General features: G+C 50.4%; 1 protein-coding gene across 17 annotated transcripts in view; it reads right to left on the bottom strand.

Moving 5' to 3' along the window:
• Nucleotides 1-954: 954 nt before the first annotated feature.
• Nucleotides 955-26727, bottom strand: part of AMBRA1 (autophagy and beclin 1 regulator 1) — a 174935-nt gene continuing 149162 nt past the window's right edge. For 15 of the 17 annotated variants that reach the window (XM_049714429.1, XM_049714431.1, XM_049714424.1 and 12 more), the window contains 4 exons: nt 18349-18488; nt 11374-11466; nt 9901-10094; nt 955-2530 (listed from right to left, as the gene is read on the bottom strand). In XM_049714429.1, the coding sequence (XP_049570386.1) occupies nt 2046-2530; nt 9901-10094; nt 11374-11466; nt 18349-18488 (912 nt within the window). In that variant the 3' untranslated portion in view covers nt 955-2045. The other 2 variants (XR_007479042.1, XM_049714434.1) reach the window with 2 other exon arrangements.

Raw genomic sequence — 26727 nt, 5'->3', positions numbered from 1 at the left:
CAGAGCTGGAATTAACTTTAAGAGGTTGCAGAGTAAAAGCCCTGCCTCCTAGAGGGAGAAAATGAAGCAAGAGAAAAGGCAAGTGGCCTGCCCAAGGTCTCACAGCTGATGTGTCTTAGTCCAGAGTGTGCTGTAATATAATAGTTTTCCAAAAAATTCTAGTGTTCCTCACCATATAACTCTTAACAGTGTTTTGTATTATTTGCTTGCCCATTTATCTTTTGGTTTTGCCTCTGCTGGGGCAGAACCTATACTTCTGTATGCCCCATAGTGTCTGGGACAGAGTTGAGCACACAAAAGTTACTCAAGAAGTACTTGTTGCTGGCAAAAAGCCCTGCGGTGGCTCTGATTTCCCTGTATGCCTCTGTGAGAGCAGGGTCAAACATCCTTCTTCCGCTTTCTAACTGACTTAAAACTAAGTGTCCAAGGCCCATGACCACAGCACACCCCTCAGCGCTGTACTGACACAAAGTAAAGGGAAACCTGAGCAGCCAGCAAATGGCATCTTTGGGGGATGCCTGTAGATAAGGCCAAACTCCCTGCTGGCTCACCCAGACACCCATTATGGGTGCTTTCCCAGGACTGCAGGGGAGCTAGCTTTCTGGCCAGTTACATCTTCACTCCAGGCCCATCATCCTGGGTAGGAAGCAATCACGACGAGCAACCTTAGATCATTCTTACCTACCCACCTGTCACTGTGAAGGTTGCTCCAGTCCTTAGCAGGCCCCTGGGAAGCAGGAGGTGAAGGCACACAGACGCAGCATGAAGCAGAGGTGGCAGCCCTTACCTGAGTGGCTTCTGCTGGGGCATCACGGGGCTCCCCACCTAGGAGGACAGCAGTACCAGAAACAGTGCCTGGGAGAACCAGGGCGGCTCAGTTCAATGTCCTCTCCCAGCCCCCCAACACTACCCCACCCCCGCAACCCCCATGGAAACAAACAGAGAGGAGACTGGTGAGGGGCATGTCATCATTTTAATGATGTAGATCTTTGGTGTTTCCCTCATTAGCAGTCAGACTATCCCCTCTCCTCCCACCACAATGTTTCTATGATGAGTTACGAACAGAAAAGAAATCACATTTTCATACTAAAAACAAAATAATCAGAGCCTCGATTTCTCCACTAGAAACTACATGTACAGTTCAAGATTCCACATGCAACACCTTAAATCACAGACCAAGACCTCACATTCTGACCTGGAGTCTCATCCCCTCCCCCAGCCTTGGGCTGGCTTTGGCCTAGGCTCAGCTAATACTGACACCCACAGGTGCTGCTCTGAGGGCCTTGGGGGGGGGTGGGGAAGGAGGAGCTTGGTGGACAAGCGCTGGGGGCTGGCCAGCCTACACCCCCCACTCCTGAGCGAGGACCTGCCCACCATCCCTTGACCCCATCCTGTCTCAGGCAAGCAGGCTGCCCCATTCACTCCATGGTTGTTCCCCAACAGTAAGTGCAGGAAGTCCCTGTCCTCAGGAATCTGGAGGCCTGGCCTGACCCCTGACTGTGGTCTCTGTGGGGTAAGATGATCAAGAGAAGCTTGAAGCTCTGGAAGGCTCAGAAATGGAGCTGATTTCTGGGAGCCAGGCCGCTCCTCCTGCACTAGGGCTCCTAGTGGCTCTGCCTGCACAACAGGTGAACAGGGAGAAGCTGGCCCACTGGCCACCGTCCAGGATGGTTTGGCCCAGATCTGGAAGACTATTCACCCTTCTGAGGGCTCTCTGCCCAGGGCTGAGTCCCTTGAGCCTTGTTTCCAGGAGAAAGGGGGGTTCATGGCAGGGATACCCATTTCCACCTCCATTCACACTGAGCGCAGCAGCCTGTGGCTCCCCTGGGCTCCAGATCCTAGAAGGTTCTAGTCCCTGGAGGCAAGCCTTGCCCCTTTGACTGCCTCACGCTGGCTGACTCGGACTCCCTCTCAACCCCCCACCCTCTTGCTCCTGTTTCCTGTTTCCGCAGCCCGCGGCTCTTCTGCGCATACAGTTCCCAGTCAGCTGTGAGGTCCGGTTTCTGCTCAGCGGTTCGAGGGGAGGCACCAGTGCACACACGTCTCTACCTGTTCCGTGGCTCCCCACTGGGGCCCGCAGCCTCCCCCAGGCTGCTGCCCCCACCAGCGGGAAGGTGGTTGTTATTGGTGAGGTCGCAGTGCAGGGCTGGTCCCTCAGTGCTGGGAAGGGGGACGGGGGAGGAGGTGGGCAGGGCTGCCTGGGGTGGGTCCCGTGCAGGGGTACCAGGCCGGTCCCAGGAGGCTGTCCGGGGGCTCAGGCCTCGCTCTGCCAGCTGCCCAGCTTCTGGGAGCAGTCCCCGAGAGGTGGAGGGCTGGGGCGAGGGGGCGCGCGCGACCCCAGGCTCGGTGCCCGTCTGGGAGCTGCGGTGAATACGGTGGCTGACGATGATGTTGTTGCCAAAACCACCCATGGAGGCCATGGTGGTGCTCTGCTCCCGCTGCACCACGGCTGTCATGCCCCCTTCCGCCATCAGCCGCTGGATCCTGCTGAGAGCGTCTTCCCCGCTGGCACCGTACTCCGAGCCCTCACCTGGAAGGCACAAAGCAGAAGGGAGGGAATTAACTGCTGGCCTGGGCCTCTGAGTCAGGCAGGCCACCGCTAGTAGTAACTGGGGGATTCTAGCTAAAAGCAGAAACAAGAAGAGGGCCAATCCCTCACTTCAAGAATCAGTCAGGCGACAGACGAATGGATAAAGAACATGTGGCACATGTATACAATGGAATATTACTCAGCCATAAAAAGGAACGAAACTGAGTTCTTTGTAATGAGGTGGATGGACCTAGAGTCTGTCATACAGAGTGAAGCCAGAAAGAGAAAAACAAATACTGTATGCTAAAGCACGTATATGGACTCTAAAAAAATGGTACTGATGAACCTAGTGGCAGGGCAGGAATAAAGATGCAGATGTAGAGACCAGACTTGAGGACATGGGCGGGGGAAGGGTAAGCTGGGACGAAGTGAGAGAGTGGCATGGACATATATACACTACCAAATGTAAAATAGCTAGTGGGAAGCTGCTACATAGCACAGGGAGATCAGCTCGATGCTTTGTGATGACCTAGAGGGGTGGGATAGGGAGGGTGGGAGAGAGGCTCAAGATATTAAAAAAAAAAAAAAGAATAAGTCAGGGACTTGAAAACTAGATAAGACTCCCCAAACAATCGTAATTCGTACTTCTGTTTTACAGGTGGTGAAACTGAGGCCTAGGTGGCTGAGGCTGCTCAGCTGGTTAAGAGGCAGGGCTGGACCAGAAGCTGGGAGTCTGGTTTTAACCCTCTGGATACCACAGGCAGACTGGTCATGCAGCTAATGCAGGCAACCCAGACAGCTGGCTGTGTCTGCTCCTCCCTGTCTTGGGTAACCTGGCAGACCTGGCCCTGGAACAGGGGGCACTGCCTGGTCTTTGGAAAGCGAGGGCACTGTACGGGGTGCGGCTAGAAGGCAAATGGTCTGCTCTGCTCCGTTTCAAAGCTGTGCTCTCTCTTCATTGTTCTGTTTATGTCACTTCCTAAAAGCACACGAGGAAGACGATTTTTAACTGTTCTCTAGAAGGCATTCTGTCTTCTCCTCTTGTCCCACTTTACTCACCAACTTTCCCAAGTTATTTCCCACATACTGTTCTCCCGGGGCTGGATGCCTGATACCCTCATTTTTCGCTAAAGGCAGCCAACTGCCCCAGCCTGAGGCTTCAGTCTGCACCTCTAGGGAGGAAGAGAGAAGGTTCTGCTCTTTCCCCCAAAGCCTGAGTATTCCCTTGTCTGTGAGCAGACAAGGCTTTGGCTCAGACCTTAGTTCTGCCACTCACTAGCTGTGTGACCTAGGATAAGTCCCTTGACACCCACATTCCTGTTTTCTTTTCTTTATCTTTTTTTTGGCTGCGTCAGGTCTTAGCTGAAGCACGCAGGATCTTCGTTGAGGCACGCGGGATCTTTCATTGCGGTGTGCAGGCTCCTCTAGCTGTGGTGCATGGGCTTCTCTGCAATTGTGGCACGCGGGTTTTCTCTCTCTAGCTGTGGCGTGCAGGCTCCAGGTCATGTGGGCTCTGTAGTTGTGGCGCGCGGGCTTTCTTGTTGAGGCACGCGGGCTCTCTTGTTGAGGCACGCGAGCTCAGTAGTTGTGGCATCAGGGCTTAGTTGCCCCATGGCATGTGGGATCTCAGTTCTCCGACCAGGGATTGAACCCGTGTCTCCCTGCAATGGAAGGCGGATTCTTCACCACTGGACCACCAGGGAAGTACCCCTCAATTTTCTGACTTGCAAAAGAGGGATGAAACATCCAACCTACAAGGTGCCGGGTAGAGGGAATGAGATAATGCCTGTTACACACCTGACACACAGCGGGTGCTCAGTCAATGGTCGCTGTTGTGAATAACCTGGACTCTGCAGGAAGAGCCCCACCCTGAGGGACCTTCCTCCAGCCTGTGTTCAGCCCCCACTGGGCAGACATGCAGTCCAAGCCTGTGGGCAACTATGATCAAGGCTCCCAGGCTGCCAGGGCTGCTCTACCAAACTATGTATGGATTTGTTTCCTTTGGCTACCTGTTGGCCACTTTGGGATTCTGCAGTCTGGGCAGCTTTGATGGTGAGGTTTGAATTTTTGGGGGGGTACTTGTTGTCAACAGCTATCTTTGCAAGACTTTCTTTGCTCCCACACTGTCCAGTGCCTTCTCTCTACTCACCTTGTCAGAGCTGGATTTCCAGGCAGCCAGTTCTGCAGCTTAGCTGCATCGAAGTCCCGTTAGATCTCTTCCCTCCTTGCAAGTGCTTGGCAGGTATGTGCTGGTAGTTCTTCCTCTGGGTCTCAGTGAGACAGTTCCCCCCCAGCACTGAGTAGGGACTCCGCCTGGGCTCTCACTTATGTCCAGCTTGCTTTTCTCCAGATTTTCTAGTAAATTCTACCCTCCCACCTCCAACCCCTCAAGGCAAGCTGCCCTTACGTGCTTCCCCCTCAGACAGCTCAGTGCCAACTCCCAGGGCAGAAGGAAAGAGAACCTGAAGGGCTCTCAGAGTACTTCTCTCAAGGGAAAAGCTGTTCAGCAGTGGGTAGGGGTAAGAGGAAAGGTCAACCTAGGGCTTTGGTGCCAGCACAGCTTCTACCCCCCTGTGAGCCAAAAGGGCTACCTGGAGAGGGCCCATGGGGACCTCCCTGTGCTGCCACTGCCACAGTTTTCCAAGAACGCTATGCACTGAGGGCCTCCCCAGCCCGGCCTGGGGTATGCAGTAGGCTGGCCCACGGCCTGCTGGCATTGGAGCTCAGTGGGCTGGGCTCTGTGCCCGGTGAACTATCAGCTCTTTTCCTGTAGATCACTTTGAGGGGCGGGGCAGGTCTGCCTTGGGGCCCTAGGGGAGCTGTCACAGCTAGGCCCTGCCCTGCTGCTGGCACTCGGGTCTGGGACCTCCTGTCCTTTCTCACTGTGCCAGTGGCTCCAGGCCTGGCCACCTCTCACCGCAACTGTGGCTGTCTTTCCTAAATGGTCTTCTTGCTTCTCTCTCCCCTTTCCACCCAGCCTCCATGCTGCTGCTATTACCATTCTAATTCAGCTCTGATCCACTGAGTTCTGGTTAAGTCCATACTCGGTTCAAAACCCAGCAGCTCCAAGAGTCCTCAAGTAGTTAAGGTTCTCACCGTGACATTTAAAGGCCCTCTCTGGTCAGGTCCTAGCTGTTTCCCTGACCATCCCCCTTCCTGAACCCAGAGACTCAGCGCTGCTGTGTGCCCAGCGCCCCTGCCTGCACACACTGTGGGTGTTCTACCTGCCACGCACCTGCCCATTTCCCCACATTCGAAGTCCACTTGTTTACAAGGGCCAGCACAAGTACCACCTCCCTCACCCTGCCTTCCAAGGTCCCCACCTGGGAGTGGCTGCTCCTGCTCTGGGCCCCACAGTGACCCACACTTCTCTGCGTCAGAGTCCTCTCCCTCTGGGCTCTAAGTTCCTGATGGTCTTGGACTAAGTTTTATTCATCTTTGGGCTTGCACTTGGCATCTACCTGTCGAATGTGTGGGTGAATAAAGGGCTCCCAGGCTGCCTACAGGCGTTCCAGACTTAAGGTGGCTTCTGAACACCGGTCACATGTTACCCTTTTGCTATGGGGACACAGTTATATGTCTGTTTCCTTTCTGGACTTATTTTTGAGGGTAGAGACATGGCTTCATCTCTGAATCAGATTCCCTTTGCAATACCTGTGGATTCATGGTGCCTAATACAATACTAGACATAAAGTAAGTACTCACAAAAGATGGGATAGAAGAGTTTAAAATGTATACACAAACGATTTCCTCAGGGCTGGGTGTAGGTAGCTTCAGCCTAGAGAGCTGTGAGCTGTGCTTGTCTCTTGGGAGCTCTAAGTCAAGGCTGCGAGCCAAGGTAGGCAGCCAGCACATTCTTCAAGAGGAAAACACACTGGGGCCTGAGAGAAGTGGCAGCCATGGCTAGGGATCCAAGCTATTAGCTCCAGGAGCAGTGGCGGCCACAGGGGTTAATTCTGCTGTCTCCTTCCCTGTAGCAAAAGCATTTCTTTTTGTCTCTGAAAAATGGTAAACTGATTTAGTGTTGACATGAGATCATTTCCTTGGCAAGTTCTAAGGTACGTTCTGGATACAGAGGCCAGAATGGGATCAGTAACTTCCCATAATGCCCAGTTCTGGGGGTTTCACTGCCCAGAAGAGGGAAGCCAGATTGCATCAGAGGAGGAGCTGCCCTTCCTGACCTCAGGGGGCACCCTTTCCTTCCCTTTTCACATTTGCTCTTCCCTGGCCCAGCTGGTCTGTCATCTTCACCAGACAACAAAAAGGTCCAAGCAACCGTTCTCAGTGGTCAGAGGCAGAGCCATGGGCTCCCCAAATAGTGCAGCACAGCCAAGCTCGGAGGCAGGGCCTTGCCTCTGCTCAATTCATTCATTCCACACACTTCTTGAGCACCCACTGTGTGCCAGGCAGGCACTGTATCAGAGCTGGGAGCAAACAGTGAGCCCAGGGAATGCCTCCCCTCCCTTTCTGAGTGACAGGGTAGGGAAGCTTTAAAGCTGGACAAGTAAAAAAGCCAACACCTGCAAACTCCCCCTGTGGAGGGCTCTTCTGGGAAGTCCTAGACAGAACTGAATAGATTTTAATAAAATTCTCATAGAACATGAAAATGAGTAGCCTGGGACCCTTCAGTGCTAACCAGTGGGAAAGGGCCAGGGGAGGGGCAGGCCACAGAATGGTAAATACCACAAGTGGAGCTGGCTGCCCAGACTAATAGACTGGGCCCTGGTGTGTGGAGGGGTGCAGAGGGGGTAACCCCAACCAGCCCCACCTTCTAGCTAAGCCCAGCGGTTTCCTTTAGTAGTTTTGCCAACTGGGAGACAGAAGGCAGGTAGGGGTGTGTGTGTGTGTGTGTGTGTGTGTGTGTGTGTGTGTGTGTGTGTGTGTGTGTGTGTGTGTGTGTGTGTGTGTGTGTGTGTGTGTGTGTGTGTGTGTGTGTGTGTGTGTGTGTGTGTGTGTGTGTGTGTCTCTGTGTGTGTCTGTGTGTCTGTCTCTGTGTGTGTCTGTGTGTCTGTCTCTGTGTGTGTCTGTCTCTGTGTGTGTCTGTCTCTGTGTGTGTGTGTGTGCGTGCGTGCGTGCGTGCGTGTGTGTGTGTGTGTGTGTGTGTGTGTGTAGCTGCTGTGTCTGCCTGCTAGATGGGGAAAGCGGACCAGGAAGGAAGTCTGAGCGCAAGAAGACTCTTGATTCCTGGTCCCCCTACCAGAGCGGCAGTAGTGGACAGTGGTCAGTGGGGTAAGCACCTCAGAACAACGCTCCTGGCCCCAGGAGGGACAAGCCTGGCCAGTCACACCCACTGGTCAATGCCCCACACATCTTCTCCCCATACTTCTTTCTAGGTGTGGGGTTTTCTGAAAGGGACTATGATGCTGTCCCTTTCAGAGCTGGAGGTCCAGAGCTCCAGGCAAAGTTCACCAGGCCAGACAGATGCAGCGAGCCATCCTGAACCACCCTGCCCAGGCTCCCGTTCTAGAGAACAGCCTATTCAACTGCTGCCTCTGCTGAAGAGTGCCTCTGGCCTCTGAAGGGCTCACCCTCCACCACCTGTTCTACTTTGCAGGGAGAGACTGGGAGAGAATCAGGTTCTGGTCTCAAACTGGAAAACAGAACCTCCTTCCTCCTGCCAGCCCATCATCCGCATCCTGAAACAGGAAGAAAGGAACTTATAATTGACTGGAGGCCAGAAATAAGCTGATGCTAATCAAGAAATATCAGAGGCTTCTTTGGGAGGTGAAAACACCGGTGGATGCTCTTCTCCTCAAGTGGGGAGCCCCTGCTGCACTTCACTTTCAGGCTGAAGGCCTCACTTCTGACCCAGATCCCTGTAATCTGCCCTTCCTGCTCATCCAGCCTCAGTCTCAACATGCGATGACAGGCCAGGAACAAGAGCCCACTAGTGAGTGGTCCTTGGTGCAGATGGTAATGTTTTTGAACTTGGTGCCCTTGCAGCTGCTGTCCCCTCCGCCAGGAATGCCTGCCCCCTGCCCTCATCCCACTTGGCCTGACATTTTCCTACTTATCCTTGAAGACTCAGCTCAGGGTCACCTCCTCCAGAAGCCTTCCCCGAGCCCCACAGTTGGGAGCTGGGCCCCCCTCCTCCATGGCCCCGAGGTCCTTATCGTGTGAAGCAATTACCTGCTGGGTGCCTGCCTCCCTGTCTAGACGTCCAGTTCCTTGGGGAAGGACCAAGGCCTATCTGTCTTTGCAACTCCAGCGGCTGATGCACGGGAGACAGTCAGTAAACGGCCACGAGATCGCGGCAGGGGGGCCGCCTCAGACAAGGACTTCCGCCTGGGGTTGGCTGGAGGAGCTCCAGCTCTCTCCTCTTCAGTGAGGCTCGGAGCTGTGTTGGGCTGCTGCAGCCGCTACCTCTACACCAAGGGGTTTCCACCCAACAGATGTAGGAGGTGGCCTGGGCCACAGACCAAGAAGGGACTTAACTGTAAAAAGTGTCAGTTCATGGCAGCGACAGGGACAGTGCCCTGCTGGGGGGCTGCAGTTTGGAAAGCTGTTCCCTGGAGGTGACACAGGCAGATTAGTTACTCCTTGCCCGATGCACACCTGTCCTCTCTTCTCATGGTCTCTCTTGAGCAAATGGCTTAACACGGACCTAGGAAATGTGGGTCTGTTTGGAGGCTGCCTTGTCTGGAGCCTGGAGCAGCCAGGGGCTGGGGTAGGGGGTAAGGACAGTGACTGAGCGAGAACAGCCTATTTAACACAGCTGCCAACACACTCCAAAGGGGTTCGAGCGCTACCGCTGGGAAGTGCTAATTGGTTCTTAGCAGTGTGAGGCCAGCGCAGAGCCAGGGCGGAGCTGGCTGAGCCACACCTGCAATAGGTGAGAGGAAGGGGCTGACTGCGTGCCAGGCTGCAGTCAAAATGGCCATGAAGCACAGGTGTGTGAAGGCCTCACCTGTGGCAGTCCCGACTCCGCCAGGCTGGCAGCAGGGGGAGACAAGCTACCCTGTGGCGTGGTCCTGGAAGCCCGAGGCCTGGGGTGTATGTCTCTGGAACAAGAGCTCACAGCAGGGAGCCTTCTCTATCTAGATGACTCTCTGTGCTCTCTCTCTGGAAGAACACCCTGGGTCCTCCAAGTTTTAGAGGATAAGGAGATGAGGGTCCTTGGTGGGACAGAGCAAAGCTGTGAGAGCAGCTCGGCTTGCCGGAGCAGTGACCCAGATCAGGGGAATGACCTTCCTGCCCGAGGAGGCACCACCATGTGAGGGGCACTCACCCTGACAGCAGTGGTGCTCGCCCTGCACCAGCTGTCCGTGTGGAGGGGCCGGGAGCCTCAGGGAGGGGTGAGAATGGTCCCAGCCCCCACCCCACGCCACTCTCCCGGCCTCATTTCCCCTCTAGTGTTACATGGCTCCTACCTTCACCAGGACCTGAAGCTGCTGTCCCCGGCTCCTGGATCTCCCTCTCTGTCTGTGTTTCGGCATTCTGCAGCTGAAGGGCCAGAGTCTGGGTGCCCTGAGATGTCACTGAGGTGGTGGGGTTCCGGGGCTGCAGCCCAATTGCATTCATCAGGCCCATGTCTCTGTCTGTCCTCCATGTGGCTCTGCTGGTGCTACGGAGAGAAAGGCAGAGCAGAGTCGGGCAGGGCTGGGGACAGCACACCACACACAGCTCCGCGTGCTCCATGCCAATCCCCAGGGCACAGCCTGGACCAGAGCCTGCAGGCTGAGAGGCCCGCTCCCGCGGCTGCCTCCCGATGGCGGTGAACTCGCCTGTGTCCTTTCTCTTCCAGATCAGTCCACACCCCGGGACAATGAAAGGAGGCGCAGAACCGTCCAGTTTTGCAAACCCAGCTGGTCCAGTCACTCAAACAACGAGGGCCTTTCTGGGGAGGTAGAGATGGCTGATCTTAAAAGACGCTTCCTTAGATTCGGGAAGCCACTAGCTGAGCTCCAGGGAAAAAGGGTGAGCAGCCCAAGAGGGCCCTTTCTCTCTTTAGCTTTTCCTTCCTTCTAACTATATGCTGACAAGATTCCAGTTTAAATTCTTGGAACTGCCACTGAATCTCCACTTTGGAGGAAAAGCACCAGGACTCCTGTGAGGCTGCTCTGGGATCCTCCTTCGGGGCCTTCTGAAAATAGACCCTTAAAAGCAGGGAGCGCCAGCTGCCAATGAGTAAGGCCCAGGCCCCAAGCTATACGCCCCCTTCCTTGGGCATTTCCTAGGCACTGACCCTCAGGACAGCTCAAGCCGGCAGCAGAGGGAGCCCAGGACTTTCAAGACAGTCACCAGCCACTCCTATTTGTAGCTGCTTCTGGGGATTACTCCTCCGGCTGTGCCCTGTACTCCCTCTAGGAAGCAGTGACTGCTTTGGCTTTATCATTGACCCAGGACTTTTTCTCAAAATGTTCCAGTCTTCGTTAATGAATTAAGTGATGAGAGGATCAGTACCAGGTTCCTACTCTCTCACTGGCTACTGGGGAGGGTCTGTCCCAGGGCTGCAGCTCTGGGCAGCTTGGACCCTGAGGCCTGGGTCACGTGGGAGACTGCCCACAAGCAATTTCCTAGGGAGGGCATCCCTCTCCAGTGTCCACTCCTCTCTCCTCACCGCAGCTCGCCCAGATACCATGCCAGAATGAGAGGGCTAGACGGTGTCCTAGCCTGTCTTAAATCAAGGCTCTGAGGGCAGAGGTTCTGTTCTCTTTCTTAGCCATGAAACACTCTTCTCGAACAAAATCACATGCAAAAGCTCAACGCATGAAGCAGATCAAAGAGGAGCTGCTCTGGTTGAGGACGGGCAGCTACAGAGCCCTGGAGCACAGTCTGAGGGCACTGCTCCAGAGCCCACTGGTTGCAGAAGGGAGGGCGGGCCTCCTCTTTCACAAACTCACCCAGGCCTCTCGCTGCTTCGGCTGCTGGAGTGAACAGTGAAGACAGTCTCATTCAGCTGGTCCCAGTAGTACTCAACACCAGAGTTTAAGGCCCTGAAAATCAGTTGGGAAGGAGAAAAGGTGGAAGGCATTAGATACGGAACGGCCAGAACTCCTTGCAATTCCCTCCTTCCTCTCCTGGGGCTGGGCTGAGGCCAGGACCAAAGATATTCCTGCATCAGGATGCTCAGTGTAGAGCAGACCAGACAAATCTCCAACAGCCCCAAAGCCTGGAGTGGTGGCTTTAGCCTCTTCCATCCCCCAGAGCCTAACTGGCTCCTCTTTGGGGCTAAGGAAGAGCTAAAAAATAGCCATGCCAGTCAGGCAGTGAGTTCTGTGTGTACTTCAGACATATGAGAAAGGAGCTAAGATGGCCCTGGAGATACCAGGTGCCACGGACAGCCCTGTCTAAAGGGAGTGCTTAGTGCTCAGAAACAGAGAGTGCAGGCTCTCACCATTGGGTCTTCCCTACAGCCACGGGGTCAGGAGAAAGGAAAATGAGGGCACCTTGACATTTTTACTTTGCCTGGAGCTCAGAAGTCTAAGCAGGAAAAAGCTCCTGCTGAGCCAGAGAGGCCCACATCTCTTTCTATTTTGGCCCTAGAGGCTCCTCTGCCACGTAGAGGCTGGACAAGCAACTGGGAGAGCTGAAGATGACCCGGGAGGGCTCACAAACTTCTCCTGGGGGAGGGAGGAGAAAAACTGCAGCAGCAATGGGCTGGACTGCTGACAGCAGAGAGAAGAGCTTCTAGCCATCAAGTTCTCTGGGCTGCCAACCTTCTCCTGGTTCCTTCTTTCCCTGCAATGGAGTATCAAGCAGTTTCTTCCAACCTCACGCAGGCAAAACTGCCAGAAGGGAAGCAGTGGCCTCTTATCTTTCTATACTGATGTGCCACCTCAGGCAGCAAGCCTGGCTGCCAGTGGTGGGTCCCAAAATGCAAGACAGCTACCTAGCACCAAGCACATGGTTGACGGTGGGGTGCTGCTGACGGTGGTGAAGGAAGAGGGATAAGAGTTGGGAAACAGCTGTCTTTGAGCCCTTTGATGAGAACTCCAGTGTCTATGTAGAGATTGTAGGAGATACTCAAAAAAGCTAGCTCTGCTCCTAAGAGGGACAGGGCATGCACATGTGCTTGAAGAGCTCTGCTATAGACTGAATCCCCCACAAATTCACATGTTGAAACCCTACCCCCAAAGTGACTGTATCTGGAGATAGGGTCTTTAGAAGGTAATTAAGGTTAAATGAAGTCATAAGACTGGGACCCTAACCCAAAAGGACTCTGGCCTTATAAGGAGAGAGAGAGATCTTATTCTCTTTCTCCATCATGTGAGGACACAGTGAGAAGGTGGCTGTCTGCAAGCCAGGAAAGGAGTCCTCACCAGAACTCAACCATGCCAGCACCTGATCTCAGACTTCTAGCTTCCAGATGGTAGAAAATAAATTTCTGGTGATTAAGCCACCCCGTCTTGAGCTGACTAAGAAAAGCTCCAACGGAAGCCAGCTTTTTAACCTAGAGGCTGAGGTCACCTTCCTTTAACGACAGAACTTCTTCAATAAAGAGCAAACAAATGAAAGTCAGTGGGTTGTGAGGATTAGCCAGGAAAAGATGAGTTGTGGGGGGGTGACGTAAGGTGATTCCTTCCTAAATGTGAGGATTGGATAGGGCAGGGGCCTGATGGGGCCTGCATGGTGAGCGACTGCATGTCAGGAGGCTGTGCTACCTCAGGTGAAAGGAAACGGGCCTAGGCACTGGGACCCCAAATCCATCACTAGAGGGGCACTAAGATTCTGGGGATTAGGCTTTACCTGTGGGAAAGAGCCACAGCCAAACAAAAGTACTCTTCCTCTCCCTGTTCTGGACTAAACCCCTCCCAACTCCTCTTAGAGGGCAGATTTGGTGTGATCTTCAGACGAGCCCTCTGAAAGAACATCAATAAAGAATTAAAGTTCAGGGTAACAACACCTGCGGTCAGCCCGGGGGCCAGGACTGAGGTCAGCACCCTGAGCCGGGACACCTCAACCCGAATCTCCACCACTCCCACAGCCGCACAGGAGGTGGCGGGCCATGTTTCCTGGATCTCAGTGAGCTGCTGTTTCTCCTCGAGACCACAGGGAGCTGAGTCACCAGATACTCAGCTATTTTTGTGAGGGTTGTCTGAGAACAACAGGGCATTGGAGAGCAGAGGTGAGAGAAGACCTTACGTGAGGGAAGAGGCAAATGACCAGAAACAAAAGCAGAGGCCCCCAGAAAACAAAGCCACCACTGCAATTTTTGATGAGCAAATCTTGGCTGCATGAGGCACCACATGAAGCCAGCTGCCAGGGAGTCTCTGATTTACAAACTTGTCAAGATTTATTGACAGGTGGCAATACCACGTGGGTCCCCGCCAAATCCTTTGTCTGTAATTCCTGCTACCCAGGGCTGGTTAGTGACAACAAACTGCTCACACCAAACCTATACCAAACCATGTATTGCGTGACCAGGCACCTTCCTTCCCATCTCAGAGAAAAGGCCACCTGAAGGCACACTCTCTGAGCTGCGACTGCCAGCATGACGCTGATGGTCAAAGAGTCCCTCCAACACTTTCCATCTGGCAGCATGCGCCATCAGCTCCAGGCTATGAACTCTGGCCATTTACTGAGGATATCAACTGCCAAACAGAACAGGAGTGACGGAGGCTATCAACATCCTATTCCATTCTCCCCCCCCGACCCCAATCCTCTCTACTCCCCACCAAGAGGTCCAATTCCAGCCATGACTTGTTCTACCTTCTATGGTCAGACCAGCTTGACTACGACAAGCTCATGGATTTGGTTGAAATTCCAGGCACTGTACCAAGGAACAGAGTTGAAGATACCCTCCTCTGGCTAATGAAACTCTAAGTGTTCAATATTCAGTGTTGCTTATTTCCATCTGTAAGCTAAAGAACAGTCCCAACCCTCTCCTTCCTCCTTGGACCTTAGGGAGGATGAATGAGTCACCACTGTTTGCTCTAGGTTCTTCCTGGAAGCTAGACAAACACACAGAGGGGTGAAGAAGAATGAGAAGGCCAGTCAGGGTCAGCCTTCCTGGCTTCCTTCAACAGCCTCTGTGAGCTGTGCTTCTGGGCTTGGTTCAGTGACTCCTCACAGCTGGGACCCTTGGGGCTCCCTGAACACAGCTAAGAGCCAGTCTGGCTTCCTCGGTGGTGAAAACGCTCTCACACAGAACTGCCCTCCTCGGCAGTGAAAGCACCGAGTCCTAACTTCTGGACCGCCAGGGAATTCCCCCCAGCCTACTTTTCTTCTGACATGAGTCTCTGAATTCTGTCTTCTGAGCTGACTCTCAGAGGTCTTCCCAGCACCTCCCCACCCCGCCGTTTGTAGGGCTGATCTATGAGACGGAAGTGAGCAAGCAGCCCCTCATATCAATCTGGCACTTCATACCCACCCTGGTTACTGGTTGGGGGGCTGGCTGGGCTGGCGGACAGCCAGAGGCACAGGAGCAGCTTGGGAGGGGTGGCGGGTCAGAGAGCAGAGCAAAGGAGAAAGGAGCATCTCACTGCTGGGAGCGGGGGGGACACCAGGCTATCAGCCACTGAAATGGCTCTGTATATGGGTGGAAGGGCCAGTGGTCCGTCTTCTCACCTGTCCTAAGAATTTCTGTGCCTGGAGAGATGGAGTGTTTCCTTAGGCTTTTTTCTACTGTCAAGTGGGGTTTTAATACCTTCAAGAGATGCCCAAGGAGCTTGTTACCTCTGTCTTTGTGCTTGGAGAGAGCGCCAAGGCTAAGACAATGGAGGAAAAATCAAGAACAGGATTGAAAGCACAAAATGTGGTAAAGCTGCCTGTGCCTGAGACAAAGGCAGACAACCACCTGTTTTGGAGGGAGGGCTGTAATCTTGGCCCAGCTGGCTGGCTGGCTGGCTCATGTGCCCTTGGGAATGGGTGTGCCAGGGAGCTGCATCACGCAGGGCCAGGCAGCAGGCAACAACCCTGAGCTTCTACTTCCCTATTTATTTGTTCTCCTCGTTCGAAGCCGGAGATCACTCAGAGACTGTTAAAAAAGATGTACATGTTCTCACTTATCCTCTCTCATTTCCCACTGCATCAATCACCTGACCCACTTAAATGCCTCAACATGATCTAGAGCTATATTCTTCACCTGAGGTCTTAAAAGAGTTACAAAATTGTGTGTTCTTGCGGTATATTCTTCTGTGGAAGAGAGTATGTTGCTTTCGTCGGAATTCTAAAGGGGTTTTTGATTGAAAAAACGTTAAGAATCAGCTACAGAAAAGAGCTCTGGATCGGAAAACTGGGAAGGCTCATTTTGTCACTGATCTGCTGGGAGACCTCGGGTGAGTCTAAACTTACTTACCTGAATATTTTTCATAGTATTTCCTGCCTAAAGTACAGAAATGAAGGTGACTGAGAACTGGAGAAGCTTTGGACAACTTGGGACAAAGTCATGTCCATCTTAATTTTATATGGTACCCTTAAATACTGGCCCTAAGGCATGGGGCATTTACCCACACGACCCAAGAAATCAGAAGAAACAGCAACACCAAAAAGGCAGGCTCAACTAGCTCTGAGTCCAACACAACTTGGTCTGTGATGCGGTGCTGTTCGCTGTGTCAAACATTAGTGTTATCTTTTTTCTTTTTTTTTTTTGTGGTGCGCGGGCCTCTCACTGTTGTGGCCTCTCTCATTGCGGAGCACAGGCTCCGGACGCGCAGGCTCAGTGGCCATGGCTCACGGGCCCAGCCGCTCTGCGGCATGTAGGATCTTCCCGGAGCGGGGCACGAACCCGTGTCCCCTGCATCGGCAGGCAGACTCTCAACCACTGCGCCACCAGGGAAGCCCATTAGTGCTATCTTGTCATGGAAGAGATTTGAGTTGCTGGTGGGTAAGAGAATTCCCCAGGCAGCTCAAGACGGCTCCAGCTTGCTGAGACGGTGGATGCTGAAGATGACATATGGGGAGAAAAGAGAGGCCAAAGCCAGCTTCATGTCTGGCTGAGATGTCTGTGACTCACACCAAGTATGTAGGCTGGGGTTGTAGACATAAAAGCCTTGTGGGGCCACGACAAATTGGGAGCAGAGACACTGTCTCTGTAAGAGCAGATCGCTTTTGCAAGAGAAGGGGCTGGGAGTCTGGTTGGGACAAAGGTTAGTAGCTGGAGCCAGGGACAAGACAACAATGCTAAGGAAGGCTGTCTTGGAGAAACAGGGGAAGAAAGGCCTGTAACTACAGTGTTGGTAAGAGTGAAATTATAATCCAGAATTCTTTTCCAGTTTTGGGAAAGATGCCTATTAGAGTCCTCTTATGAATTTCTAAGAAAAGAGGAAGAGGTAAGATAATGTGCTTTGGGGAAAAAGAAATCGTTCAGGGAAGACTGATCCTGAGACTACGGACAGGCTGCGGGGAGGGCAGAAATGGACAGATAAAGCACCTGGGTTAACAGTGGCACAGTCATGAAAGAGGCAGGCTGTGTTCTGGAGAGGCACCAGGAGCTAGTGAAAGGGGCTCTGTGGACACTGAGTCTGAAGAGAGTGTAGCTGGCAGAATCAAGCAGTCTCCCAGCTCTAAGAGCAGCTTGACTAGGTCAGGCTGAGACAGCAGCTTCTCTTTGGAAGGGGCTCCGAAAATTCTAGGTGGAATAAAAGAGCTGTCATCAGAACCAGGTTTTCTTTCTCCTGGGCCACCGACCTAGCTCAGCTGACAAGGGCTCAATCACCAGTCACCTACCAGGCCACAAGAACTGACCCAAATACACACTTTAGGAAAAATCACCAAGGGCCCTATCAAAAGGCAACATGGACACTCCCAGCAGCCAGAGACCCTACCAGACCAGCCACACCGTGCGTGTTCTGTGATCTGCAGGCTACCCTTGGAGAAGACTCTGCACCAAGTGAAGGACAACATTAGGATGGCCTGGAGGCAGAAGTGGCATTTAGTCGGCTGGAACCCCGCAGTAGCCCACGCAGCAATCAGCCTGATCTGCATTGAAGTACAGAGTTTCACTCTCCCCACCTGGCTGGGTCTGGAAATTGATGACAGACCTGGCTGATTCCCAGGGTCTTGAGTGAAAGGATGCCTGAACAGACCTCTCTCCTCCAAAAAGCCAGAGGAAGGGGAGAAGCGGGTGTCATCAGGACTTAAGACAGAGATGCTTTGGTTCCCTGTCGCCTCCTACCCCCTACTTCAATCAAGACCAGTTAATTATCATTTTTATTCTAAACTAAGCCTTTCAATCTGCCTTCACTATTATGAGCCAGAACCCCAAGCAGAAAGGAAAACAGGCAGGACACAGACAGAGCCAGGCTGTCAGAGATCCGTAGCTTGACAAATTAGGGCTTTAACAATATTCTATTTCCAATTTTGTTTCTTAAGTTAATGTCTATGGCATTTACACAAACCTGAGACCACCTGTTGAATTTTTCAAAAAGGGTTTAGAAAAGAATCTTTGATATCTATGCTTTTGCCTGCAGGGAAACTTTACTATCACTAGGAAACCAGAGAACGAGGGAAAACAAAGAAAAAAAAATACTGCCTTAGATTTAAAAACACCTAATAACTATACCAGTCTTTTGAAGATTTTTGGAATGGAGAGCTAACCTTACCATCCCCTAGGTGAAAAGGACACTTTGAGGAGTGACGCCGAGAACGAGTCAGGCTCTAGCAGAATTCGAATTTCCCATCTAGAAGACCCCACCTCAGCGGGGGTGGTGGTGGTGGTGGTGTGATGAATTGGGACATTGGGACTGACATATATACACTAATACATATAAAATGGATAACTAATAAGAACCTGCTGTATAAAAAAATAAATAAAATTCAAAAAAAAAAAAGACCCCACCTCACTGGCCAGATCCACAGGTGAATGCTGATGACTCCAGTCCTCAGCCTGGATGACCCCCTGAGTCCCCACCCCGCCAGCCCCTTGAGCCACTCACTCTGGTCGGCAGATCACCAGGTCTCCTTTGTTGGTACCATAGGCCAGGCCGAGCCCTGGCTCGGGCAGCCACCGGGCAGAATTGATGCTGACATGTCTCCGCTGGTCAGCAGGCATGGGATAAAGGACGTTGAAAACTCTCTGGGTGAGGAAAAAATAGGGAAGAAAAGAGAATGGGAGGAGAAACAGTCTGTTACCAAGAATAACAAAATCCAAGGGGAACAAAGTCCCTCCTATAGCCTAAAGCAAGTTAACCACAGGGAAGAAACGAGATGGTTGGACTAGGAATGGGATGACTCTTAACATATATCTGAGAACTTGGGGAAGCACAGGGGAGGGTGGGACCCTCTTACTTCAGGTGAGGGCTAAGGACTGTCAGGAAATACCAGGGGCATACTTGGACCCTTCTGCATGAAGCTTCACTATGCTCTCCTCACAGCCTTTAACATTTCTCACTTCATTACTTTTAAGGTAACCCCCTGGAAAGCCCCATGCAGAGCCTAGCACACCAGGAAGGACTGCCCCAAACTTTCCTCTGACCAGACCAACCAGTGAGAGCCAACCTCCACTGGTAGTCCTGTTACCATGGAAATCACAGCACTCTTCACTGCAATGGGGAACTGAAGGTGATAGGGGGGCGGGAGGGGGTGATAACATCAAAGAACATTCTTAATTCATCTAATTAAAAGCAATGTTAAAACTGCTATTGTTAAGGAAACCTAAAAGGTGCAATAAGATGTAGGAAGCAGGGCAGATGGGAATCTTGAACACACATGTATATGATTTCTTTCTAGCTTATATAAATCACCATTAAACAGATCAGTTCCATTTATCAAAGGGAGTCTCCTTTCATTAGTCTACATCTTTCCAAAGCTACTATTTTCTCAGGGGGCAGCTTAGCTTGTCTCAGGTTGGGCTGAAGGTGATATCTGGCTACTGAACTACACAATGTTCCAGAATCGACTTTAGTCAGAGACAGGGGCAGGGCAGTGGAAGAATGAAGGGCATAATTTAAGAGTTAGAAAGATCTGGGTTTGAGTCCTGGCGTCACTGCGTAACAACTTCTCTGGATCTCAGTTTAAAAAGAGACAGCACCGGGCTTCCCTGGTGGCGCAGTGGTTGGGAGTCCGCCGGCCGATGCAGGGGACATAGGTTCGTGCCCCGGTCCGGGAAGATCCCACATGCCACGGAGCAGCTGGGCCCGTGAGCCATGGCCGCTGAGCCTGCGTGTCCAGAGCCTGTGCTCCGCAGCGGGAGAGGCCACAACAGTGAGAGGCCCGCGTACCGCCAAGAAAAAAAAAAAAAGAGACAGCACCAACACTCAAATAATAGGGGAGATTAAAAGAAATGATGTATATAAATGCCTGATGTGGTGCAAGCTCATAAATGGTAACTCTTGTTATTATTACCATGAACCTGCAAGAAAAACACGTCATCAGGCCCTATGAAAAGGACGTGAGGCTGAGAATCTATAAACTGGAGTTTTAGTCAATACAATGTTTTCTCTTTTAGCCTCTTCAGGTTTTTATAAAATAAGGATGAACTTCATCTGTCTTTACCTTTAACCCTTTACCTAAGGGTTGATGGAAGGGAAAAAAATGAGAGAACAAATGAGAACGTGATTTAGAAAGTAATATTAAAAAATGAATTTAGGTCAGTATAATAATAATAATTTTTCTGATTATCCTGATGAGAGACCCTGCTCCCCCAAAAAGGTAAATACTGAGCTAAGAGTCCACGCCATCTACAGAAATCAAGTGATAAGAAGTCCTGCATTTGGGAACTTGTTCATGTGCCTTGGGTAGCTATCTGAAAGGCCTTTACCAGGACAGCCTCTGGACTAGAGAAGACAGCGGCACGTGTGCTCGATGTAATGACACACACACAGAGAATCCTGTTATAAAAATTCCCCAGCTTTGTGGTGCTGAGAAATGTGCCTGGGCAGCTTATAGCACACTGCTGGAACAGCCCTGTTATGGTCCTGAGGTCGAATGGGTCTGTTACAAATATGGAACTGGCTCTGGTTTGAGGCATAAGACAGACTGCCCCATGGCTGCTGCTGCCTTAAGAACCTCCTACCTCCTATGTCCTCCCCATCTTACTCAACTCCAAATTTAAGAATTAACCAGGGCTCCTTAAATCTTTGGTCTGAGGAGACTACTGAAAAAGAGCCCAATGAAGTTTATGAATTTCTAAACTAGTCATCCAGAACATGCTTGCCTGACCTTTGGATAATCCCTTCCTTACACGTACATACCTGGCAGGAGCCTGGAATGAATTCATGGATACTCCTCTCCATCGGCCTCACTACTGGCTGACTGTCCACAGAGATGGCAATGCCAGTCTTTTCCCCTTTGCACCTAATCAACACTTTTCCTTCAGATCAGGGGATGGGTGTGGGGCCTTCATCCTTTCTCACAGAGGTTTTCACTTTTCCAGAAGAAAATCCATGGTTTCTGTCCAACCTATCGGCTATATGGTTAAATATGACTTGATATACAAATCAAAAGGACAAAGTGGCTGTGATCAGACAACTGTGGCTGGGATCACTTAATCTGTTAAATTTTTCTTCTCCCAAAGGTCAGATAATGTAAGTTGGGGATACACCCAGAGTTCAGAAGGGATGTGTGTTAATTTCAGTGGGTTGGATGAGGGGAGCCTGTGGCAGTTCTAATGGGATTCACAAGAGTCTCCCCTAAAATCATAATGATTCATTATTGCAGGCAATGGGCCAGGAGGGCCAGAGAAAGTGATCTTGCAAGAAGGGAGACAATGCAGTTAGTAAATCAAATGCTTTGAGGTTGCGCTGAGTGTTTTGACCGTGGTCTCACAAGAATAAGGACTCTTTTCTAGAAATGTTCCAGACCAGGAAAGAAGCAAACAAAGCCTCTCACATGTCACAAATTTACCTTTTATAGTCTGTTGCTGCAGAGGGATTAACAAGCAAACACTATCAATTTGCTTCTAAGTACAGGAATTTGCTCTGGGGACAAAACCATCAAGAAGCCAGTATGATGGGTGACCCAGCTTAGGTGAGACAAGGTCAGAGCAACTGGAGAGAAGTAACTAAAGGCTGAGACCCCTAGACCTTGCTGCACAGATATTCACAACCTCCATGGCTATAGGAGTCATGGGGTATCAATTTGTCCTCCGACTCTGGCAGCTCCCCACCCTGCCCAAGTCCTTAAACAGTGTTGAAAGGGCAGCTTCCAAGAGCCCATCTCCTCCAGTGTTTGGGTATTAGGCTAAATCCTGCTTTGTGGCAGGAAGCCAGAAAATGCCACGTGAAGATCAGTAGCCTCCAGAACTCCTGATAAGCACTTGCTTACTTATCACACTCTAATGTGGGGGTGAGAAGGAAGGAGATGACACAGAGGATGCAGGATGGGTAGGATCACTGATTTACACGTTCTGAGAGGTCATCTGATCCAATGTTCCTATTTCACACATGCCTGGAATGAAAGGACCCTAGAGGAATGAGAATCTGGCCCATTTGGAAAACCACCCAGAGGTGTAGTTTCCATTCCTTTCTCTGGCCGCAGTTTAACGGCTCTGAAAGTACCTCACGGACAGGAACTACTCCTCACAATTAGCCCTAGAGACAAGACAATACTGGGCAACAAGTTCCCCAATGCTGACAGATGGCTATAGCTCTGGCTACTCCCAAACCATTTATGGTTTCAGCCATCAGTCTTTCCAACCCAGTGACTGGGTGATCTGTGAGCCTCCTCCCAGATTTCAATGGGGGCTGGTTCCATAAACCCAAAGTTCATCAGCACTGACAAGAACGAAGATCCGAGACGGTAAAGGAAGCTCTGGTCTTTATTTTAAGGCACTCCAAATATATCTCCAGTAAAACCTTCCTTAACGCTAGTCAGGTGCCCAGAAGCTCCCTGTCAGATGTTAAGGACAAAGCCGGGGACCTGCCAAAAATGCCTCCCCCTCTCTGACAAAAGTGACACCTTATGAAGCTACACCACCAAACTCCATTATACTGGAGGAGGATTATCAGGTTCTGGGGTCCCTTTGTGGGGTTGGATACAAAACCTGGCTGCTGATTCATGTTTGCAGAGGTCTGGTTTCAACCTGTCTCCAGGGCAGCTATTCCCTGGTAGATGACAAATGCTGACAGAAACCCCCCTCCCCAGGCAGGCTGTTCTCATTTCTGTCTAACATCTGTGAAGGGAATTGGGATCAATGAGCTAGAAGGAACAAATTTTTTAGAGTCAGTGCAGTCTCAGCATGTCAATAGGGAATGAGTCAGGTCACCAAGATCTTTACAGTTCTAAGGAGTGGGAGAAGATAATTCCTCTACTTCAGGGGTCCAAGACAATCTCTTGTACCACTTGCCTCTATCCCTCAAAGTCTCTAATAGGAAGTAGGAACAAAAGAAAACAGTTCCCAGGTCAAAACTAAAAGCGTCTTGTTTCTTGTTCAAAGATAGACAGGAAAAGAACGAGAGGTAGCCAGGGGAACTCAGTGGGAAACCTTCCTCTCCATCCTTCTAAAATTTAGAGGAAAAATGTATTGCTGCCCTCAACAAGATGCTTTCTTTTCTACCACATGTCAATAAAGCTCACACCATTAGTCCAAGTAGCAAACTGCATTGCTCAGATCAGCCCAAATAAGAAGCTAAAAGAAAAAAAACTTTGCGGTTTTCTTGTTTACATTTGGGAATCTCATTATCCTTAAAAGCTGGAACCTTGCCACTGTGGCAAGAGGTCAAGTGTGGTCGGCAGATCTCCCTTGTTTTAACCAAGACAATGAAAGCTGGCTGAAGGAAGAGGACAACTGGAAACTGAGGCCAGCCAGAAGGACCATGAGAGAAGTCGCAAGCCAAACGGGCTCTGAGGAAGAAAGGACTTGTGAGGAGGAGAAATGCCTTCTGGGTCGTGATGAGAATCAAGGGAGGCTTTAAGCTTTTAGAGAGGGTTACTAGAGGAGAATTAACTCTCTGGAAAGAGGAAAAAAAATCAGTGGAAAGCAGATGCTAAGAGACAGCTGACCTTTTCATTGGAAATGGATGGCTACACTTCTTGTCACAGGCTGAGAAATGCACACATCCCAAAACAGGCAGGGGGAAGGATACTACGGTCATCCTTTTTTTCTTTTGGGTTGATTTGCTTAGATTCATCAATTACTGGAGTTTCTTCATCCCTAGGAAAATGTGATTGTTTCTCAGAACCTTTAATTTCTTTTACTGTCTCTAAGCCTTCTTTATATTCTACTTTGGAGTTTAGAACTCATAGAATGTTGATTTTAAAGTGGTTATTTAAAAACAAAAATCGGAATACCAAGTCACTTTACTTTCCAGACTCTTTGTTCAGTTGAAGCAGGAACAAATCTGCCTAGAACACTCTTGTTTAAACCAAAGCTCCCCCAGCAGAAAAGAAGCGCAAACAGCTCCTTTTCTTATCTCTTGGGAACTTGTTGCCCTCCTCTGTTCCTGATAACCTGATGCCTTGTAGTCATTTCCAGCCAATCTCCTGTGATTTGTTGAGACCTACAGACTTTGTCTTATTCACCTGTTCCCCTCAAAGAGATCCCAAGGACAGTCAGAGAACAAGAATTTTATTTTTCAATCGGCCTGATGCTTTCCAAAGTCCATCTCTGGCTATTAGGATTGAAGCACAGAGATTACTTCAGCTGAGGGATCTACTTCTGTGCTGAATCGAATACCAAGGCACTCAACACTCCTGGAACTCCCAGAAGTTAAAATAATTGCTTCCTCCTGTGCCCACACCTCTGTGCACAGTACAAGTTCTTGAACTTCCTCAGTTTTCTAAATCTCAAAGGAAATGGCCAAATAAGTAGTTGTTCTAGATACTCAGCTCAGATAAGGGAGCCTTTCAATATATTCATACACTTTACTTGATCCATATTTTTTTGAAAGAAGAAAGCTCAGGACGGGGGTTACAATAAAATACTTTCAGCTTCTACAAATGCAGAATTTGGTTCTCCTACCAATTCTTTTTTTTTAAATAAATTTATTTATTTTATTTATTTATTTTTGGCTGTGTTGGGTCTTCGTTGCTGCGCGCGGGCTTTCTCTAGTTGCAGCGAGCGAGGGCTACTCTCCGTTGCAGTGCGCAGGCTTCTCATTGTGGAGCATGGGCTCTAGGTGCGCAGGCTTCAGTAGTTGTGGCACATGGGCTCAGCAGTTGTGGCTCACGGGCTCTAGAGCACAGGCTCAGCAGTTGTGGCACAAGGGCTTAGTTGCTCTGCGGCATGTGGGATCTTCCCGGACCAGGGATGGAACCCGTGTCACCTGCATTGGCAGGCGGATTCTCAACCACTGCGCCACCAGGGAAGCCTCCCCCACCAATTCTTAAAAAACAAAATGTTTTGTCTTTCACTTCTGAAACAGCCACTGGGAATCTCTTCACCATTTCTCAGTGCTGTGACTGGAACCCTGAGAAACTCACTGATACTGGGCAGAACTGTGGTCATTAGCAAGACACTCTATATTTTCATAAGAATTATATCTAATACTTATGTTTAATTACCATTTCCTGAGGCACGTGCTAGGCACACTGATGGTGCTGGTGAGTAGGGGTGTGTGTTCATGTACGTGCAGGGAATACACAGCACACAAGATTTCAAAGCGACATATTCCCAGAATGAATGCTGAGCGCCTCCTGTGTGCCAAGCACAGTGAAGGCTGGGGATATAGCAGTGAAAAGACCCGTTAAGAAGCCAGGTGTCCAGCACGTATGCATCAGGAGAGCAAGGTCCAGATCCATTCTGTTCATTGTATTCCCAGACCTAGCAAAGTACCTGGCCCAGGGTAGGGGTGCAATAAAATTTTGCTGAGTGAAAATAATAAAATGCAGCATAGATTGTGCTCTACGAAAAAGCCATGGAGGAAAGAAAGCATCAAAGTCAGATGAATCTGTCATGGAAAAATTCGCCTAAATTAATGGCTTTGATTGTAGCTCTAACGTTATTTTTAATTTTTTATTTTGCCCCCTCCCTTCTCTGACAAACTGCATCAGAGACACCCCTGACTTCTCTCATACCTCCTCCCCCTTTCCTACAACATGCTGAAGAAAGGAACTTTTTGAGGATAGATGCTTTGTACCACATCTCAGAACTCAACTTTAAGATAATTGCAGCGGGAGCAGCTTTTAATCAACTGACAAGCAGCTTTAAGAAAATTAATGAGGACAAAATCTTAGGAAGGAGTAAATCATTTCTGACAACAAAGCTGTCTCTCTTTTATCCCAATCTCCCCTTGAAGAAATAGTACCCTTCAAGGATACAAAAATAAAATATCTTTATTTTTGGTTTTTGCCACTCCCAAGCCCAGACAAGATTAAGAAGAAGCTCAGTTCCCTTAGATTGCTGGAGAATACTCTGGATTGAACTAGAGTTCTAGGTCACTTTTTTTTTTTTTGGCTGCATTGGGTCTTTGTTGTTGTGCGCAGGCTTTTCTCTAGCTGCGGTGAGCAGGGGCTACTCCTCATTGCGGTGCATGGCCTTCTCATTGCGGTGGCTTTTCTTGCTGCGGAGCATGGGCTCTAGGCGCGCGGGCTTCAGTAGCTGTAGCACACAGGCTCAGTAGTTGTGGCTCGCGGGCTCTAGAGTGCAGGCTCAGAAGTTGTAGCACATGGGCTCAGTAGTTGTGGCTCGCGGGCTCTAGAGTGCAGGCTCAGAAGTTGTAGCACGTGGGCTCAGTAGTTGTGGCTCACGGGCTCTAGAGCACAGCCTCAGTAGTTGTGGCACACGGGCTTAGCTGCTCTGCAGGATGTGGGATCTTCCCGGACCAGGGCTCGAACCCGTGTCCCCTGCATTGGCAGATGGATTCTTAACCACTGTGCCACCAGGGAAGCCCTCTAGGTCACTTTTGAAAACCAAACTTTTAGAATCTAGGAAGTACTGATGACTGGATTTGACCACAGGCTAAATTCAGGGCAAGGAGTAAGCCACAGTAAAGATTATATGTTGAAGAATGGAGATAGGACAAGCCAAAAGAGCCTATGCATGTTAGTTACATAATGCTGGTCAGTGCTGGCAGAGCTGGCTACCCATCCCGACCCAGGGTCTAAGCTACAATTTAGTTATGACTAATTTGAGTACTCTGGACACCAAGCCTTTTCTGTGGTTCATTTTAATGAACTTATAATAATAATAATCAGTCATCACTAGGCTGTTCTGTGAAGATGGCTATGAAATGGTATGAAATAAAGAAAGCCAACTAATGTTTCTTTATAACTAGGGTGACACTAAGATATCCATTAATGGGTACCACAGCGACATCTTCCATCCAAGGATAACAGTGAGTTGAATGTTGGAAAAAGGAACTCAAGAACTACACCTTCAGATGGGAAAGGTCCTGGAGAGAAAGATATTTCTTCTCACTTTTTAAGCCTAAGAATCT

The sequence above is a fragment of the Orcinus orca genome, chromosome 8 (genome assembly GCF_937001465.1).
Source record: "Orcinus orca chromosome 8, mOrcOrc1.1, whole genome shotgun sequence".
Classification (NCBI taxonomy): Eukaryota; Metazoa; Chordata; class Mammalia; order Artiodactyla; family Delphinidae; genus Orcinus; species Orcinus orca.
Note: the sequence above shows the minus strand (reverse complement) of the source record. Positions and strands in the feature narration are given on the sequence as shown.